At 38.1% G+C, this 21,963-nt stretch overlaps 1 protein-coding gene across 7 annotated transcripts in view; it reads left to right on the forward strand.

Moving 5' to 3' along the window:
* plce1 (phospholipase C, epsilon 1) overlaps positions 1-21,963 on the forward strand; it is an 87,925-nt gene that overhangs the window by 35,441 nt on the left and 30,521 nt on the right. For 5 of the 7 annotated variants that reach the window (XM_084342298.1, XM_084342300.1, XM_084342299.1 and 2 more), the window contains 4 exons: positions 3,790-3,983; positions 5,519-5,661; positions 18,719-18,873; positions 18,987-19,154. In XM_084342298.1, the coding sequence (XP_084198424.1) occupies positions 3,790-3,983; positions 5,519-5,661; positions 18,719-18,873; positions 18,987-19,154 (660 nt within the window). Of the gene's footprint in view, positions 1-3,789; positions 3,984-5,518; positions 5,662-11,972; positions 12,070-18,718; positions 18,874-18,986; positions 19,155-21,963 lie in introns of those variants that run through there. The other 2 variants (XM_084342304.1, XM_084342303.1) reach the window with 2 other exon arrangements.

Here is a 21,963-nt window from a genome sequence, read left to right on the forward strand (position 1 = left end):
CTCTATATTCCAATAGTACAACAGCTTTAAAATGTAATCACAGCAACAAATGTGTGTATGCAGCATATAGGATGCCCAGTGGTGTTTCCTGGTACTTGGCAAATGTAAGTCCATTACAATTATTACTCCTTTTTGCACTGTTTTTGGTCTCTACCATTTCCTGAGTGAAAAATCAGGCTCTTTAGCTACTCAATGCTCTCATATGTTCACAAGCTAGCAAGTTTGGTGCTGAGCGAGTTGTGTACAGTGGGTTTATAGGCTTTTTTGCTGTAAGGATACAAAAAGGCAACACCTATCCCAACCATGCTCTGTTCACCCAGCTGCTGTCTGGCAAAGGATACAGTATCTACTGCCGTATCACCAAAATACAGAGCAGCTTCTTTCCTCAGGTTGTGAGACTCCTTAACTCATCCTCAACACAAATTTTTTTGTTCTTGTGTAGCGTAAAGTGACCACAACGTTCATTTTGTTGTACAACTCTTGTGATGTAGAAAGAAGTAAATTAACCTTGAATAGACAGCCAAGGTTAATTTACTTATACACCATAGAATTGTGAAAGAGGAGTAATATTTAGAAATTACTATAATTTATTGTAAGTGAAGCTCAGTCAGTGCAGCTGCCTTTAGCACTTCTGATTTGCCTTAACTGAGCTTAAGCCTTTAGCATTTCCTGTACACACACTGTGTAACACTATATACAGAGCTCTATTAGTGGCAGTTGAGTATAGTTTTCCTTACTGGCTAATTGCAAGATCAGTAGTACTATCACTTAGGACAAGAACACGATGGATATGCCGGTATTGGATGATGTGTACTCATGTGATTGAGCTGAAACAAAAAAATACTTTCTGTCCTCCAGCCTGCCTGCATTAGTGATCTTTTTCATATTGAGATTGAAAACGTGTTAGTGAAAATGGACAATTCCATTGATTCATTTAATTATTTCTTTTTAATGGATGTTAAAACCAGCTAATGGCTTGCTCACTCACTCCCACACTCACTCCTTCACACCTTCACTCACTCACTCACTCACTCATTCCCTTGTGCCTTCAATGTTTAATTCTCTACCCAACGAGTCCATTTCCATTCTGTTATTTATAGATTCACTTGTCTTGGGACATCTATGAAACCTGAGAATCAGAAGATCAGAGACAAACAGAGAAAACATCCTGTCTCTTTTTACTGTATATAATACATGTGTGTTTCTATTTTGAAAGACAGTCTCTATGTGCATGTGTTTGCATGGAGTTTGAAGATGAGTCTGTTTGTTTTTGTGCGTGCATGTGAAGACAGCTGCTGCGTGTCCATTAAAAGCAGCACCACATTCCCAGTAATGTCCTTTGAAGTTAGACTCTCTATTACACACTTGTATACACACACACATGCACACAGCTTGTTCTGCTTCATTTGTCACCTTTTTTAAACTGTTGGTTTGTGTCTCACAGTAGTGAGCTGTGTAGCTGTGTTTTTAAACTGTTCATGTGAGGAGGAAATGTTTTCATATTGAGAAGAAAATGGATCCCAGGAGAAGAAAAAGTGATAGGTTAAACATATGTTGTCATTCATTGTCACAATAAGAATTAATTTAAAAATCTTGGATTAAAAATTTTGATCCAGCACAAAATACAAACTAATGGCTCAATTCCACCTTGCTTTAGACAGTTGTCATCTCTAGTTTCCTTACAGGTGCAATATGTAAGACTTTTAGTACAGAACATGCTAAAGTGAATCAACAGAATGTAAGAAATAATAGTTTTGATGTTATGAGATCTATGCTTTGTGTTGCAGAGATATATTTACTGAAGTAAGCATGCTAACCAGCTATTACATGTCAGTTCCAGTCCAAACCTAACCTAAGCCCTAACCCGGTTACTCTGATGAAATGCTGTCCTCTGTTTGTTTCGAGTCTGAAGTCGGCACATCGCCAATTCTTACATATTGCACTTTTTAATAAAATGTGAGTTTAACATGGATGAGAATAGATAAAGGCAAAAAATGAAGTAAAACGGGAATAATAATCCATTGGCTGATGATAATGAGTCGACATTTCAATCTTTTTTTTTTCTGAAGAGCTCAAAAAACCTCCAATCATTAGCAAGATGATTTGTAGAGAGACAGACTTGTTACTTGAGGAATGTAAAAGGAAAATATTGTTTTGGTTGGCACAGGCATAGAGTTGTAATGGTCTAGAGACAAATACTAAATCCATATCAGCTGTTGCTAAGGGCTGTTTGCAGCTACTCATTAATGTCCTTTAATATCTCTGTTGCTTTGATACTCAGAAGTAAAACAGTCAAACAATGTCAAATAGCACACAAACCTCTCTACCAGTCCTGAATCGTTTGGGTTTTAATTGTTTATTGGTTACGGGAAAAAGAGAAATTCCAGTTTTAATTAACTGAAAACCTGCCCATCTAAATGTAGAGTAAACATGAAAGGCATGAGGGCTATGTATGACTCAGGCCAAGTCTATTGTTTTGCTTTGAGCTCCGTATTAAATGAGGAAAAATGCACTGTTAATGAAGTAGACTTGTCTGTTCAGTGGGCATTCATTTTTAAATTTCATAATGTTTAAAGTTTCAGTTTCCGCAATTAGCTTATTGCTGGAATGCAGGTCAGCACAGGAGTGTGTTGGTGTGTGTTTGTTTTTTCTGTCTCACCCTTTCTCTCCCTGTGCCTCACCCCCGCTCTCACCCTTTAAACGTGCAGGCTGGTATGTCTCCCTTCCCCTTGGGATGGCCCAAATCTGACAACAGCTCGGCCTACTCCCCATGCAGGAAACCCATCCCACTGAGACAAATAGCTGCCCATTTACTATGTGTGCTTGTGTGTCTGCCCATTATGCCACTGTCAGACACCACTTAATACAAACAGGACAGATGCACATGTACTTAATGTGAGAATCTACACCGTAAGCCTGTAGGGTTGATGGCCGTCATTTACCTCCTTCCTGGCACTATTATGAAGCGGTGCAGATGGACACTGTTACTGACGATTACACCCGAGTCTTACTTTCTCATTAAACTCACATTATATTCATCCATCACTCTGTCACCAGTATTGATTTTGTCCAATTTTTCTAACATCCATCCCTGCTGAAGTGCCCACCAACAGTGCCACAAAATGTTGCCGTAATGGCTTTTCTCTGAAATTTGTGCCAGAGGAGCTCATCTGCAGGTTCACACTAGGACAAAGAACAAGTCAATCGTTTTGGATAAGTGTTTCCTTGAAAGTTGGATGGATTTTATTCCGAGAAGAGTGTGAAGAGAAAGAGGAGGAGGCCTTTCTTTAAGGTCAAAATGTTTAAAACTCCACAGTGACGTCTCCTGTTTCTTTCTCGACTTCAAACTATTTTTTTTTTTATTTCCCCATCATTCTCTCTCTCTCATTATACCTGCGTATCTGTCTGTCTCTGATGCTTTTCTCTACGGGTCTCCTTGCCCACCTTTCTTCATCTGTTATGTGCCTCTGTGGTATTTAATTCTTTCTTTTCCCTCTTTGTCAAGAGGAAATTGCTTCCGATAATGACCACAGCAGTGGAGTAGATGACAATAACCTCTGATTCAAATGTTATCTAACAGTCTCAAAGGTGAAAAACGGCTCCGGATGAAATGGATTTTGCAAGGGAGCTCTTTCATTATAGTTATTTTGTGAATACATACTTGAAGGTTGATAAAGTATGATCTGGGGACAGCATTATTAATATAAATGCAACTTTTATTTAACAGCTTAATAGTATCTGCAGCATTTTGTAAGTAAATGACACATTTGTTGATGTCTTCCTCAACAGGTCGCCAGCTATGTGAAGAACAGAGAGGAACTCAACCTGATTCATCCTGCCAAAAAGCTCCTTCTGTGTTGCCCTGGATGTGTGTGTCTCAGGAAGCCTCGCTGGCCATCACACACAGTCACCGCCAGTCCAGCCAGACCTGACCTGAACCCCCGCCTTAATCTCTGGTGTTGTCATCCATCTCATTCACCGAGGTTTGTAGCCATCTTTTGTCCTTTTTCCAGCCATATACACCTATTTTTTTGCAGCCTTTTGGTCAATCGTGATGAAATTGTTGTCCTGGAGATGCTGTAAATGTGTTATTTATTTATTGACGGTTAAACATTTAGAACATTAAGGAAAGGTAGGTGGTACTGTAACTTTTAGATAATGTAATGTGTGTTCATTACATAAAACAGGTAGGTGGTAAATGAAACAGACTGACTCTGTGGTTTAAAAACACACTAAAGAGATGCACTCAATGCAACATGGATAATAAACTGATCATATTTTCATTTTAGACTGTTTATAGACCAAAACATTCATTGAATAATTGTGAGCAGGGTTGTGACGGTTTGCTTATGATCTGTCAGTAATGTAGTCTAAGTACCACATTTTTTGTAATGTAACTTGATTACTTTCCGATACTTCTGGATGACCTCAATACCAAATGTATGCAAATAAAGACAAGATAAATGAAATATCCATAAGATTACTTTTTATTTAATCGTTTTAATGATTGTGTCTTCTGTAAGGAAACACACTCATGTATTTGGTTTGACATTCGTTTTGGTGTGAGACTCTCGAAGTGAGCAAGTGCATTGTTCCAGACTAGTATATCATTCTTTATTTTGAAATTGTAATCCTGTAAGTCATCCCCTGTTTTACTGAATGTATCTGAATGTATCTTGCTGGAATACATTTACCATTTTATTGTATCCTAATTGTGTAATCCTGTTACATGTATTCAGTTATTCCTCAGGTCTGATTGTGAATAATGGAGAAAATTACTTATAAATAATGGAAAAAATTATTAGCTGCAGTTCTGTTCAAGGCTTTGAAGAATGGCTATGGTTTTGCATTGTTAATTTGTACTAGATTGCATTAATTATGAAGATTAAGATTTGTTCTCTGAATTTAAGGGTTGGCCACAGACTTGCAAATCATCTAAAGAGAATCTCTCATCTGCAGTTACTTTCATAAACTGGCAATAGATACATTTTTACTCAATCGTTAACATATCACTATGAAATAAATGTTAATTGCACAATGTAATAGCTATACACATCAGTGTTTAGATTGGATCCCTATAAATGTGCTTTCATTGTGCTTGTTTGTCTGCACAATCTTCCAAATGAAGGCTTACTTGCAGTACAGTTAGGCATCATTTATATCTGCTTTCACTTCTCTATTATAGATTAAATAAGAAATAAATAAAAAACTCATGTTTTGGCTTGTGTTGTTTGTAGTTGCTGCACTGAGGGAAAACAGAAAGTGATCCAGTTGTCTTTGTCCTGTGCCAACACTAACACCCCAAAAGTCAGTGTAAAGCTTTCATGTTGCATTTTATAAATGCAAGGCCTCAAGTAGATACTTAAAAGTGGACAGACAATAAGATAGCCAGTTGTTTTTACCTATTGACATGACAGAAAAGGCAGATAAATAATTTATGTAAACACTGAACAGTAAATGGTCAGATTAGAATCACGGATAAACTTTACAGTGTTTTTCTCATTTCCACCTTGTCTAGGTTTTATCGTGCTTGTGCCCAGAGGACATCGGTGTGTTCCCTGCTGACCGGAGCTCTACTAGAGGCCACAGCTGCTCTCGGTGCCCGCTCGGCTTTACCTTACCCTTTGCCCCAGGGCCTCAACAGCCACGCCGTGCTGAAAGGTGAGTGCGTACAGAAAAGGTGTTGTTTAATTTCTCTGTTGAGTGTGCAAAACTTTTGAATTTGAAATGACAACACATAAGCATTAAATTGGATGACAAGTGAAGCAGGAACGTTGGGCAGACAGCCTGTCTCTGTTTGATTCTGAGAAGAAAAGGTTCTCACTATTCCCCTGTGGTCTGCTGCTCCACTCTTCTTCTTCCTCACGCTCTGTTCCCACATGGTTCCTTATCCACAGTGGGTTACGGGTCGGTAGGAGCATGACTGTACTTGATCCCAGCGGTTGCCCTTTCCCTTTTCTTTTTATTTCCTCTGCTGTCCTTTCTCTCTCTTCTTACCCATCCTCCCTCTCTCTCTCTCTCTCTCTCTCTCTCTCTCTCTCCACTCCCTCTGTCTCTCCACTCTAACTTCACACAACACAGATGCAAACACAGCAGGTTATGTCTTAACATCTGACAAGAGATAATATGCACTTCAAACATTCTTGCGCTGTTCGTCTGAAAAGCTCAGGAGTGATAGCTTGATATTTTTAATTTATTTGGGTGTTTTTCACACAACAAACAGACATATACAGATGTATATGCCTGCTTTTCCTTCCTTCTTTCTTTCTTTTTTTTAACCTTTTATGGATGAATTTCAATATTTTAAAAGACGTAGTTGTAAGAAAAGTAGAGTTTTGAGTCTCATCCCCAACTCTTTGGGATGGTAGGTCAGGATGGTCACCAACCCAAAGCGTCAGTATTTCATGAGTTAGGAATGAGACTCAAAAATCTACTTTTCTTACAAATAGGACCTTAAGAACAAATAAAAAACAGGGAGCTGGCTCTATCCCCGAAATGCCCATAGAAAGACATTAAAAGGTTAATTGTAATACGTATTTTCTTAATGAGACTAAACAAATTCTCATCATGCATTTATTATGTCACCTCTTAGCATCTTTTTTACTCCCCACATGACTTCATCAGTCGGACTGTCGGTCAATTGCTCAGCTGGTAACTGTCCATCCACCCTCTCTACAATGATGTTACGTATGACTTAAATGTAAGCCGATCCTGACATTAATTTCCACTGGCGGTTGGCCAGGGGACAGGCTGTCTCTGGTAAGATCAAGGAGACATGCACGCACATAAACACACACAGAAAAAAAAACACATAGAATCTGTGTGATAGGATTTATTATTAGTCATTAGTTAAAAAACAAAACTTAAATTTTTTGTCAGACAAGCTTTCAGAGACACAAAACACACACACACACACACACACTGAGCACAGCACATATCTTAAACATGACACCGTGTTCTGTTCTAATGGGTGTTGCAGGAAACAGAATAGAGGCAGACACTCGCACACATAGCAGCTTAGAGGTCTTGGCAGGACTAGGATTTCATAGGCACACACACACACACACACACACATACACAGAGCACGAGAGGTCTAACTTTCTCTGTCTCTCTAACTAGCAACCCAGGTATTGCGCATGAGTATTACCTTTGAAGACTCAGACCGAAAGTTTTAAAGTTATCTGCTTCTGATCTACTACTCATCTCTGCCTTTCACACACAGGGAAACCATCTGTGTTCCTGTGCCATTTAAACAACTTGACATTTGGTCTACCGGGCAGCAGCATCTGTCACCAGAGATAATAGTGCTGTTTTTAAAAGTGTGGATTCAAGAAGTGCCAATTTGAGGAGAAACATCAACTCCAACTGACTCTAAATACCATTTTAAGTTGGAGCTGCAGTTTTCAAAAGGCACTGATTGTAGTGTTAAAAATCAGATGTCATAAAAGACATTTCATTATCCCGAAGCTTGGAGAAGGTCTGACTTAAGTTTCAAATTTGGAAAGTGTTAGTGTAGTTATTGCTTTCTTGCCTTTTATGGTATTGTTCCTCTCTTCAGTGTTTCAACAGAACAACCTGCTCTTATTCCCTCATGCATTCGTAATAAAGCTTTTTTTTCTCAGTCTAACTTGCGCTTTTTAGATTTAAATGAAAATGTTTTTTTAATGTAGCAGAGCATTGAACCACTAAAACTTGCCAGCACTTATATCATGTGCTTTTTCTATGTGAACAGACAATGGGCTTGTGTCAGTTTATTAAGTGTGCAACCTTGCATCTAGGATGTTTCTTGTGCCTGCTGAATAAACACAATCATCCATTTTTGGTTCTGTTTTCACCCAGAACAAAATATGAATTGTCACACAAAACTGACTGGGTTTGATATTATACCTGGAGTTTTAGAAACATTGTGTGTGTGTGTGTGTGTGTGTGTGTGTGTGTGTGTGTGTGTGTGTGTGTGTGTGTGTGTGTGTGTGTGTGTGTGTGTGTGTTGAAGTGGTTCTCTTGAACTCAAAGGCTTTTTTGGTCTTCTCTGGAAAGGGTCATCTTTGTGGAGCCACCTATAGAAAAGCTTTTGTGTTCACTCTCCGTGCATTTTCTCTTCTCTTTTCTGTTTGCCTTCATCCTCCTCGTGAAGTGAAAATGCACCTGTCTTGCAAATGAAAAAAACACGATGTATATGAACAATATTCTTACTGAAATTGCTCTAATCTACTGTTCTTATGTTGTGTTTTTCTGTTGTTGTGTATCCTATATAGTTGTTAGTTGCATTGTATCTGTATCATGCTGGCAATTGCATATTACAGGTAAAAGTTCAGATGGATTTGCACTGTATGTTAAAGTCCTAGTATTGAATAATACATGTGCCTATACCAGCAGTAATTTGCATGAGTGTGTGCTACGTTAGACAAATGCTTTATATTCTTGCAATCGGATCTAAAAACATCTGCATTTATAAAGTATGAGATATAAATCTTGTAATTATGAGTTTGTTTTCTCGTCATTATGACATATTAGGTCAAAACTATGAGATATGGAGGTCTCCGTTTTTGCTTTAATTGATGAATGCAGTGTGCTTGTGTATATTATCCCTATTGCTATCCCATCCTGTCCTAATAAGGTATTGATTTTGGATGGTAGCAAAACTGCAGCTTGAAGTACGACTCAGCAAAGTCGATCAGTGGCTCTGGCCCAAATGCTTTTAAGGATTACCAGGATAATCGCTTGGCCAGCCTCTGTGTATTCTTAGAGTTTTAATGTGAGCGGTGAGAGTTGGAATGTTTTTCTACACCTTCTCTGCATGCCACATCCACTGTAATGATCTGAAGGCATTTTGCTGGTTCCTCTGATGTATTTCAATGACTTATGGCTTTCCGTAGCATAGCAATCATTCGGTTTAAGTAGCAGGTCAAGAGGAACGTTTTGGAGATGATAAATGATATTTTACACAAGTCTGGGTCAGTGTGACACGCTTTTGTTATGAGGGTAAACTGACACCTACAAAGACAAATACTTGTGTTGGAAAAAATGCCAAACGGGTAGTGCAAGGGTGAGGTCAAGGTGGTGTGTGTGTTTGTGTGTCAGATAAAGAGATAGGACATAAATCACTGCTTAATATGTCAATCATTGGAAGAAGTTGTTTTTGTTTCATGGAGCTTGTCTTTGTTAAATGTTTGAAGTCTGATGCTCGCCCACTCCATGTCAGCTTAAATATTGTAATACTGTTGATGTTTGAGGCTTTGACAGCAGCAATTTTCAATTTAGCATAACAAGCTGAAATGAGTGAAAATGAATGTTTTGTATAGGCACGGACATTTGATTGATTGTGATTGTGTGATTTTGTTTGTACCTGTTTTTTCATCTGTTAATGTAATTATTCCTATACAGGATTTATACATTGATAGGATCATTTAATGCCACCATTGTAGCTCTCATATAGATGTACTGTATATTTAAGGAGAAGATACAATTTACCAATCTTTTAGTTTGAGTAACCAGAGTCTGAAGCACAAAATAATTTAAAATCTTTACAGTGCAGCAAACTTTGCTGCCACTTTGGAAAATTATGAAAAATAATTGTTAGCTACAGCCCTACATGAAACCTAAACATCACTTTCATTAATATATTCATCAGGACGAAATTATTACTGGTATGAACAAGAAATCAAAATAGAAGAAACCATAAAGTCACTAAAGGCACCAAACACAATTAATTTACAATGTTGTTTATTAAACAAGAAGTTCACACCACTACCAACTGAAGCTCAAAGCACAGCTGAAGGCACTGCAAAAACATCAACAAAAAAATTACAATAGCACAGAATAATACATTGCATAGTAATGATAAAGTTATCTCACAGATTTGTTGTGACATTCTTAAAATCTGTGTGTCTTCATTTCCTGTCCCCTCCCTCACTGTCAAAGCTAACACAGTTGCAGTTATTTAAGTGCAAAGACAAACTCCACTGGAGACCGCTGGGATTTAGCCATATTCATGTGAACCATAAATGGGAGTGGTTTAAGTGCTTTTCATGACCTCGTTTCCTTTATCGCACAATTTACTGTAATGCCAAAAAGGAAGTAGGTAGGTTCGTAATAGGCTGCCATCCTTCCAGCTCACTACTGGTGTTTCTTTCCTTTTTCCTTCCTTCTTTCTTTTTCTCTCTTCCTTTCATCACTGTACATTGTGTTGGTTGCCAGCATTTAAGACCCATTGACAGCAAATGTGGTGGGGAATCATAGTGGAGGGGAAGTCTCAAGGATTTCAAGAGCACATATTGTTTACATGGCCATAATTTCTAAAAATAATGAACCGTTATAGACTGGATTATGACATTATTTTTCCACTTAGGAATTGTCAAAAAAAAATCAAGATATATTGTACAAAAATACTATGTTGGCGAAATCAAAGATAATATTTTGACCAAGATAATAGTTTCACAACCTGTTTTTGACTGAGCTGTTTTTGAATTAGCTCATAGAAAATGTTACACTCCACATAACAGACAAGACGGCTTCTCTAAACAGAATGATACTCAAGCATTTAGGTGAAGCTCACTGCTGAAACTGTAATTTCCGTCTCAAATGTCTGCTCTGTATTAATTGAGTAACAAACAGAGGGCAAATTGCTTCATCCAACATACTTTTATTATGTGTTATGAAAACTTTCCATGGCAGTTTAGCTGAGATGAACTCTTAATGAAATGAAAGAACTCCTTAATTAGCATGCTAAATCAAGCCACATCTCACATGGTAGCTAAACCTAAAACCAAGCAGAAGTTCTTAACAAGTTAATTGTGTACATACTATCTGCTGGTAAAATTAAATATCATATATGTGTATGTATGTATGTATGTGTGTGTGTATATATATATATATATATATATATATATTCACTCTAGTCTAATCAAAACCTGAAAGCATTTATTTTTTTGCCTCACTCAGTGCAGTAGTGTCGGCTGCACATATCATGGGAGAATGCACTGTGCAAGCAGAGGGTTGTAATTTTACTGATTCATATTCTAGGGATGTTGGCTTATTATCTAAACATTAAATTGAAGAGTGCACTGAATGAAGTGCATGGTTACATATTCTATTAAAATTGGCATATTGTTTAACAAAACATGTCATAAGATTTGCTTTTTTATGTCCCTATAAATTAGTATTCTGACACTTTGCAACCCTGGTTTCAACTAACAATTATTTCCAGTATTGCTTAATCTGTTAATTATATTTCAGATGTATTGTTTCGTTGATAAAATGAATATTGTGGCCACCATAGTTTTCTGGAGCCCGGAGTGTCGCACTCAAAAAGCTTGTTATGTAGGACCCAAAAGTCTAAAACCAAAAGACATTTAAATTACAATGATTTAAAACAGAGAAAAGCAGCCAATCCTCACATTTGAGATGTTGTAAACTGTGAGTATATGGCTTATTGTTGACATATTGTCTCAGCAATAAATCATAGCTGAGCAAAGTTGGTAAAGACACACTGAGAAGTAATCGCCTGAGTAACAATCAGCACATTCACTCTGACTTTACTTGTTGCATAATACTGCTATCTTCAATAACTGGTTTCTATAGTCTGTCTATATGACTGTGTGTGTTCATGTAGTGGGTCTGGATGGCTGGTCTAACTCTAGCACAAGGCTGTGAACTATGTATGGTGTCAGTGAAGGGTGGGCAGGAGACAGAAAGAGAGGAGAGAGAGAGAGGAATAGTGAATCTAGTCAAGAGAGAGAGCAAGAACTGTTTGCTGATAAGGAACAGGAAAGAAGCCAGGTGAGGGGAAAAAGGAGCAAGAGACGTGTGGATACAGCTGGAGAGAGTTTAAGTTAGTAATGGAGTCAGGGAGAGAGACATAGAGAAGAGAGAGAGAGAAGAGAGCAAGAGAGAGAGAGAGAGAGAGAGAGAGAGCAGCTGCAGGAGAGACGGGACTCAAATGTGTACGAGTGTACCTCGGTCACTCTGGCACTGAACTGTCAGTGTGGAAGCAGAGCGGCCAGCTGTATCTAGCAACCATGAAGCACTTTCACAGAATGGACTACAAGCTGATCAGTGAGTAGAAGAAATGTGAGTTACAGTATGGCTCCTGGTTTTCACTGAATGAGAGGTACACTTACTAAATAAGTCTCTCTGCATGTGTGTGTTCTGTACATGTGTTTTGTTCCTATTTAAATGGAGCATCTTTATATGTTAATAGGTATGTTGTCTCGTGTGGTCAGCACAAAGCTGTTATTCATTTGAGAAATCAAGGTGACTAATTTAATTTATAAAGAAGTGCTTTAACCGGTTGTTTCCATGGTAATCAGGAAATGTGACTATGGTGGCAAATCATTTCCTCAGCAAATGTTACACATGTAGTGAGATAAAAATCAGATTTGGTTTTATCTTGATGTAGATAATAGTTTCTTGCTAAATTGCTTACAGTAAGTTTCAATTAGTCCTTTAAAAAATACAGAAACCTGTTGTGTGGAAATTGTGTCAATTAACTTTACAATCCAAATCAGTGCCAAATGCAGGTTAACAATTTCAGTGTATGTCTTATATGTCTTGGTAGGACTTGTGTCCTTTGTGGTTAATTTATTCCTAAATGTGGCATTTGTATCCTCTTTAATTCTGTTTTTTCATGTTCGTTGCTTTGTTTAATGGCAAATAAGCACACACCTCACAGAGTGTGACTCAGGTTTTTTTATGTAAGGGTCAACTGGACCAGCATGCTCTCCTTTGCCTTGTGATTTGTTTCCTTACTTTTGCTTCTTTTACTGTATATTTTGTACACTGAAATGCAGTATTTTATTAACTTTAAACTCACTGCGATTTGCCTGTAACCGATATAAACTACAGTGGGCACTGACATTGTGATTCAATTTAAATGTGTACAAGGAGTTTGTAACTGGTTATGAAAGAGTCTCAATTTAATACTGATGCCTCTACAGTATATGAATATGACCTACATAGGCAAACAAGACCATCAGCAAGAAGATTGGCAATTTCTAGTAAAAGGTTTTCTCCATGCTTGTCAATGGGTTGGATTCCACAGAAAATCATAACATTACGAGGGAATACTGACAAATTTAACTTTACTTTTACCGAGCAGCCAACTCTGTTATCTGTGGGCTAAATGTAGGCTAACCTAGTTGTATGAACAACACTAAGACAAAGTTTACTGTGTTTCACCATCAAAATAATACTGGTATTAATCTTACTTAGCCTCAAATAGATACATAACCTCATCGCTATGAATCCTGCAAAAAGTTTTGTTTAACAAAGAAAAATAAAGTTACAAATACGTGGCAGTGCTCATACCGCTTTAGTCCATAGGGGCCGCCAGAATCAACAAAATTAAAAGTCCCTTGTAGCTGCTTTAAATTTGAGATGGATGATGCAGCAGTCTAAAGAATGTGCGCGAGGAAGTATTACACTGTAAGTGCACCGTGCCCCCTTCATACCAGAAACCTGTCAGAAGGTGTCTGGGCAACTTCACATTGAATTGACCCTAAGAGTGAATGTCACACATGGCTATGGATATGTTTAGACTCTGAGGATACAGTAATACACCTTACAGTTAAAAACCCAACCACCAAAATGGGCCATGTGTTCCATCTGTTTTATATCAAGTCACTGAGAAGTTACACGGAGACACTAAACTCCTTTGGTTTAATTTTTGCAGATTGAATGAAGCCTCATTGACAGTATAGTTTGAACTGATGCCTCTCACATGAAAACGTGTTAAGCAAACATTTTTGACTAGTCTTCTTTAAAAATCTCTAAATCTTCAAATGTACTTTGACTTGATTCAGTTACATAACATATTTGATGCTGTACAGTAATTTGGTCTCTGGTTTCATAACAAGGAGACTTTTGTTTTATCAACCTGAGCTTCTTATCTTCTTCCTGGGTTTGCCGTAGTCCTCCCCGCTAATAAAGAAAGGTCGGATGAACCTTAAATGTTGTATTTATGTCTGCACGTGGTTCCATGTATGCATATCTGATCCAAGAGGGGAAACTCCCTGTGATAACTCAGTGTTGTCAGCAGTCAGACAGATCAATGTTTATTGCTTCTTCTGCTGCTTTGTGTCTGTATATTTGGCTCCTCACACTATTTATTTTCGTGTGTTTATGTTTGCTGCAGTGCTTGTGTTGGTTTGTTTACTGCTACTTGTTGATTTTGATTTGCGTAAGTGTGTACATGACCTTCCTTGTATGTATTTTCATGCACAAGTTGTACCAGATGTTATTCTGTGATTTAATGCAAGCTATTTATGCCAAATATAATCAAAGCGAGGAACTTTTTTAAGCTGTTGTCTAAAGAGAAACTTCCTGATGTTGCAGTTTGATTATATCATCTTAAAAATGGCAGATTTAAACACATGGTGATTCTGCCATCAGTGAATCAGGTTTAAGATGTTGATATTGTTGTGTAGAACTGTTTTAATCAGCATTTGTGGGCATGGGCGATACGTTTAAGATAAATAAGATTGTTAATGTTTTGAATAGGAATGGTTTTACAATGATATTTATAGGTTCAAAAGGCTAATTTGTAAACAGTCTTAGTCACTTTGACTCAGGCTGTTTGTGCTGCACCTGTCTGAGTGCCCTACATACTCCGGTGGGGAAGTTGTCATCAGCTCTGAACATGCTTGTGAGAACAGTGATGTATGTGTGTGCATGAACGCTTGGCTGGCAGAGAAAGATGGCAGGTTCAAGGTTCCTCTCCTTTGATTGAAAATACATTGGGATGTACTCCGTGAACAAAACAAATGTCAAAAAGACACTGCATCTTACTGACCAAGACTCATTATGTTCTGATTCGTTGTTATTTTCTTCTACTGTATTTTAGAATGATATGTATCATTATGGATAAAGTGGTGATGCCGGCTAAAGTAACATTGCTGTTGCTATAAAAGTGGTGTGGCAAATGTAGCAAAACAAATCTTAAGATTGAATCAGATCAGTGTTGTCTGTTTTATTACACAAATATAGATGCAATTATCTCAACTTTACTGTGATTCTACGAACTGGATTGATGCATATATATCAGCTCCAGGGAGATAATTCCATAATATAATGGCACTCAGCTTGTGGCACTCAAAGAGACAATAGAGTGCATTAGAAGAACTCAACAGCAAATGTGTTTTTCCAGAAAGCAATTGTTACTCAAGATAATCCACAGACCTTGTTGTGAGCAGTTTCAGAACAAAACTTGTACTATTCATGGTCAAGAGGCTGGCTAGCTAAGCTAATCGAGCTAGCTAAGCTAATCGAACTAGCTAACGTTACAGTTTAGCTGAGGAGGAATGATTTAATCTTCACATCCTACGTCCACAAGTTTAAAGTTTAAGCTCTAAATCTTAATGTGCGCACATACGTATAATTAAATGTTTCTCAGAACCGTACATGCAACCCTCTAAACATCAGCCTTAGTTGATACAGAAACATGAACAATAGCTGGTTTAATTTCAATACTGAAAGGCTGTTATTGATATACTTAACATTGATTTCCGTTCATACAGTATATACAGCCGAACCCACCTCACCCTAGCCCTAGCCAATTTATGCCTAACCCTTAAGTCATACCTTACCCCCAAAACAAAATCAGCACCTCAGAAATCATGTCTTGCCGTATTGGGACAAGTCTATGATCCCCATGAGGACTACTGGTCCTGACATGGTCAGTGTTTATGCCAGAAAAGGTCCCCAGTAGGTAACAGAAATGCATTCACATTTCCTGTCTCTCTAAAAGGTATGCTATTCCTTGAAACAAAAATGTCATGAAAATGGTTCAAAAGGATGTTCAGTCAATCTACTCTATCCACCGTGCATTTAGAAAAGGATTCATTACACACACACATGCTTCACACCCACAGGGTATTTGTATTCATGATGCATTACAGATGAGTAAACCCATGCATAAAAATCATAGGGTTAATCCAGCTTCATGTTCTCTCAGCTTCACAGTAGAAGGGTTGCGATATCATTATACTGTATTTATATCAGTGTTTCTCAAGCTAGTGTTTATGATTTGTATCGGGTCATGGGTCCAGAACAGATTATATTAGATACACTTATCACCATCACTGGAATCCAAGATCTCGTTCCATCCAGTCTTCAGTCCCAGTGTTTATTTATCACAGCTTTCTGTTGTCATTACTGATATTGCACAGTTTGTGTGAAGCTTTGCAGAAATCGGGGTTAAGATGAATAACAGATGATAAAAAACACTGAATTGTTGGTAACATTTTTTCTAACACATTTTTTTATCTGGTGATTCTAATTTTGGACCCACTGCCTTGACACTAAACCAAGTTTTATAAGAAAGTACATAATATCTCTAAGGTTTTTAGTTTTCTTTATTCATGCACATTTCCTTTTAATTAATTCTTTACAATCTCTTAAAACCTTTTTGTCACTGCTTCGCCTGAAAGCTTTGTCTGACAGCTTTGTCTGCATGTTTAAATGCATGTTTCCCAGTTTAAAGGATGAATAAATGAATGATTCAGACCTCTGCATGGTCATGAAATTCATATCACTGATTCGAGGGGGTGTCCATTTCCACTTCAGAAGGTCAGCATGTATAAACAGGGTTAGAGATAAGGAAATATTTCTCATACGCTTGAGAGATGGATTATTTTATAGTAAGTTATGTTTAATGTTCTTCCACTGTTTTTTAACACAAAATAATCATTTTAACACCAGTTTAAGAAACATTTTTTTTTTTTACTTGAAAAGTCAGTTTTGCATACCTGGAATATTTTATAGGAAGAGAGGAGCGAACAGAAGACAAATCTTGTGAAACTGATGAAAATTAAAATCTTGAGTACATGATATGTAGGCTACAATGTGATTGTTTGACAAGTAGCAGCTGTGAACTTGCATGTCGAGGAGGTGTAGTATTAAAGCATAACATTTGCTCCATAATCATTTTCCTCTAAAATTCTTTACAGGCCATATATTCCATGTGTTCAGGCTCTTGGAAACACATTTTTCTTCTTTCAGTTGTCCGATTGTTTTTATTCTGTTTCATTTAACGCAAATGTTTCAAGAAAAATGTGTTCCAGGTCTGGACTGTACGGTGAACCATCATTCATAACCTGTAGTGTGTCTCTGTCGGACATTTAAAGGATTATTCTGTCTCTCTAACTGTGATGGATGGGACACACCTGCTGCATAGTGTAAACTACCAACTTTCCACTTATTCTTCTTATCCCTTCCTTCCTCTCTACCATAGCTCTGCTCTCTCCCCTCTCCATCTCTCTTCTGCTCTCACGTTTGTCTCTGTTTCTATATCTTTTTTCTCGCTTGTGTGAAGAACTCATCTCGTCTCTGTTCAACTCCTATTACTTTTGATCTTTTCTTTCTTTTCCTCCCTCCCTTTCTCTACGCTCTTTGTACTTAGCCTATGTCTTATGCATAGACTGCGTATGTCACACACACACACACACACACACACACACACACACACACACACACACACGCACGCACACATTGAGAGTTCATTGCAGAAGCTGTGTGGCCGGATCTACAAATCAAACTGTGTAAATAAGCTATTTTTTTTCCTGCAGAGCAGTCACTGCTGTTGCCATGGCTACCTGTTGTACATCTCAAGGGTTACCAAGGACAGCCTTTAAGTGTGTGTCGGCATATGTGTATGCATACACTGTTTTGTATGTGTGTGGTTGAGGGAGGGATGTAGGTAGGTTTCTCTAGGACTAGAGAGACTGTTTAATTCCTGGTCTTCTGTCCATTTGATATATATTTCCTTGTCTTTATGGCATTGTACTGTTAACGTGGTATGACCAATTTGTTTTGCACACTAAACTAAATTCAGTGCCATATAGTTCAGTAGAAATACTAACAAAATGAATCACTTTATAACTCATAATGAAAAATATGCATTAATGACACTAGTGACAAGCTTGATTCTGTTGGGATAAATGCCCTACAATATCAAGGAGCAGTGCCATAGCTTTGGTTTGACCAGTCAGCAATATTCAGCTCTGGAAACCGTACCCTTGATACTCCCTGCCTCAGAAGAAAGGACTTTTTTTCGAGGCACAGACTACATCCCAGTAATTTAAATAGGTTCTGTACATTTATGTATTCAAACTGTAGGTGAAGTTCCTAAAAGAGTTCCTGGAAAAGCCCCAGCATTGGAAAGAGACTGTTAGTTTATGTGGCATTCATCCCGACAATGTACAGTATGTCTACCTGGCAGCTCCAGCACCAGTGTAGAAACTGTCCATTAGTCCTTTGTTAGCAGAGATGAGGACAGGTTTGCATATGTGTGTATGTGCTTATGTGTGTAAACAGACAGACTAATGGACCTGACTGAAATCCAAACACAGGAACTGGCAGGTGATCAATGTTGTTTACTTGTAGAAGGTGAAGTGTGCAGACTTCTCTTGGCTGGTGGAGAGTGAATGGTATGCAGGGGTTGATGGTTTAGAAGACTTGAGACATTCGGGTTAATCCTGAAAAAGAGAAGAATGTTTTATGAGGCTTAAAACTTTTATGGTGAAAGTGAAACTTCAGAGTAGATAAAACGTCTCTCTGATCTTTCTTCATTTCTTTACTTGTATAAGCAACAGCAGTCTCTGCTGTCTTTGTGTACTTGATACCTTCACTTCATCTCTCTCTCGGCATGTGCAAAAAGTAGGTAATAAAATTCTGATCTCTATCTTCTTCTGTCTCCCCTGCTCCTCTTTATCTGCTCATCCAGAGCGCCAGCTGGCTAACAGCATGACCAGCAGCAGCTCTCTTCCTCCCAGTGTCAGCGGGATCAGTAAGGAGCTGGCAGAGGTGCGCCACCTTGTTCAGTTCCCTGAGGAGATCGCCTGTATCCTCACCGAGCAAGAGCAGCAGCTCTACCAACGGGTAGGAGGAACACACACACATATCTGGGTCAAATATATTAAAAATATTAATTTTATTTTGTTAACATGCTAGTGAGGTTTTCTTAGCAAAAATGTATCTATACCTGTGTGCAGGTTTTCCCCCTGGACTACCTCTGTTTCCTCACTCGAGACCTTGGCAGTCCTGAGTGTCAAACCAAACGCCACCCAAACCTCAAGGCCTCGCTGTCAGTGCCCACCATACCTACCCAGACTGCACAGCAAAGTAACGCTGTGGAGGACCTGGTGGCACGATTCAACGAGGTGAGGAGTCTTCTTATATAAAATGTCAGTTTTATGTTGTTTATGTTTGGGATTATCCATCTTTTGTTCCATTTGTTTATTCATTCTTTTCTCATACACTAACAGTAATAATATCAGCAAGTGTTGAATAGAAAATAGAAAGATACAACGCACAATCCTCTTATCCTCTCACTCATTCAAAAGAGATAAAAGCTGTTACTCTTCAAACCAGCTCAGCAACTAAAGATTTTTAATTAATGGTAAGAACAAAATAGTGAAAAATGCCCATCACAGTTCCCTAAAGTCTAAGGTGATGCCTTTAAATCGCTTGTCTAGTCCAAACAACAGTACAAATTAGAAAAATAAAAGTCATAAAAGACAAAAAAAATCCTCACAGCTGAAACCCTAATTTATATTGATGGTCCTATCAATTAATCAGCTAATTGTTTCATCTCTACTTCAACAACATCCCCCTACCCACCCTCTTTGTGGTGTGACCTTTTGAAATCAGTAGGCTCATCTCGGCTTTAACGGCTGTGATTCATCTTAGTAACCTTGCACAGTCAGCCTACTGTATATCTCATCTCACTCTCAAGCTCAGTTTTTACTACATGATTTCAGTCTGGATGAGATCACTTGAGAAGTGGTACCAATCAGCAAACTATGTGGACTAGACCATATAAAGATGTTGTTCATGTTGAAAGGGGGCAATTTTCATATATTGTGAAAATATTGATATAAAACAGTGCCTCTCTCTGATTTGATGACTGTTTTGAGTGGCCTATAGTGACCTCCCTTTGATGACATCACCAGAGACAGTGAAAATGCGTGCATAGCGATTTGACATGAATGTGAAAGGTTGAAAAGCATAGCAGAGCAGTAATTGTGTTTTCCTTCAGAGGGGTTTGCGTTGTTGTATTTGCCGTGTGAGTCTTACCAACTTATCAGCTCATGATTGAAACACACACTGTGTACACAAGCTCACACACTCACAGCGGTGTAAGTTGGCTAAACGTACTCCCCCCTTGTGTCTTTTCTGGTGAGTGACTTCGAGAATAAACAATCACAACGCTGTGCTGCTGAGAAAGAGAACACGAGAGAGGGAGAGATTGATTGGGAAATGATGATGTCATCTTTAGGTTGCATGCCTCTCGCATCAGCTGGTTTTCATTTAAGTCAGCAAGAGTAGAGACACACAAAAAATAGTCTCCCAAAAGTGCATTGTAGCCATATATGGGCAAAATGGAGTGTAATGACAACAGTGATCCTCCCTGTGAAGACATGGATGAAGCCCTGAATTGGCTTCAAATCATGACGCTCCCTGAAGATGAGATGTGTTCTTGTTTGCTTTGACTGTACACCATGGTTTGGATACATTTTCCTGGGAATTTCCTCAGTGATTGTTAACAGTGTCATTTCAAATATTTACAAAGGATTGACTGCTGTGCCTTTTTCAGGGGAGATATGATTCTGATTATAAGTTGTCAACAAGACAGATAACTGAAAGATCTGAGTATTAAAACGTATTAATACCATAACTGGTATTAATAACCAGTAATAGAATGGAACGAACAGTTAACTCAAGTGCTATACTGTACAATCAACTTCATTACATTTTGGAGACAAATATTGTACTTTTTACTCCACTACACTTATTTTATAACTTATATTACAAGTTACTTTCCAGATTCAAATTATTAATATGAAATATAAATTAACTATCACGAGCAATTGTGATGTGTTATTATACTACCCAGTAGTCAAGTAAAGTAATTGCAATTGTAAAGTAATTAAATGAACTCCACCCTTACCAGCTGCAACATTAAAGTGATAGGTCAACTAAGCAATTAGTTGGTTGACAAAAAAATTAAGCAGCAATTATTTGGGTAATTGATTACAGTAATTTAAGCATATAGGAAGTTTTAAAAAAAGGAAAAAAAGCTTATACATCATTATTATTATACTTTTCATTAGTTGTTGTTATTTTGCACTGATCCAATCCATAAGCTGTATTCCAGAAAATTGATTTTCACTAGAAGGGAAACAAGTGACCAATATGTTACTAATATCTGGTTGAAGTTAAGATTTAACAACACTGCCCTGGACTGAATCCACATTTTTGAGATGTTATATTACATAACATTATTAATTTTAGGGTCTGATTTCTTTCCTCACACTTGACAGACATGTATGGGAGTGAAAGATTATGCAGTTTAGAAAAGATAGCACGGCAAGAGAAACTTTGGAGGCAGTTTGGGCCCCTCTGTGTCTGTCCGGAGTGTTTAGCTTTGACAGGGCGAGTACACTATGTGCTCATGCGCCAGGTTTGTAATAGTTCTCTGTCAACCTTGGTTATGTAATTCATGTATCAAGGAGAAACTGACCCTCATGGTTCAACTAATAACACTTGCACAGGTGGAGACAGATAGACGGACAGACGGACACGTCCACAAACATCAAAGGGGGGATCACATTGTACCTAGCTGCGGTTAGGGTTGTGTGTGCGCGCGCGTGTGTGTTTGTGTTTGAATTGTTGTCAAGCTGCCATTGATAACACCTGTGCTATGTATGTAAGGGAGGCTGTTGTTTGAGGAAACTTTTTGCACAACTCTCAACTGTCTGTCCTTGTCTCTCGTTTGCTCTTTTCTGCTGTTCTCTGCCGTTACTCGCTCTCTCTCTATATATAGTATCTCTTCATATCCTGTCTATTATCTCTCGTACATAACACTGAGCACACACTTTAGTTATCTGGAAAATCAGAAGAGATGCCAACTCTCTACAATGCCTTGATGTGTGGCCATTCAAAGAGCCCTTTCGCAGACCATCAGAG

This window comes from Pagrus pagrus (genome assembly GCF_965226575.1).
Source record: "Pagrus pagrus genome assembly, chromosome: 21".
NCBI lineage: Eukaryota > Metazoa > Chordata > Actinopteri > Spariformes > Sparidae > Pagrus > Pagrus pagrus.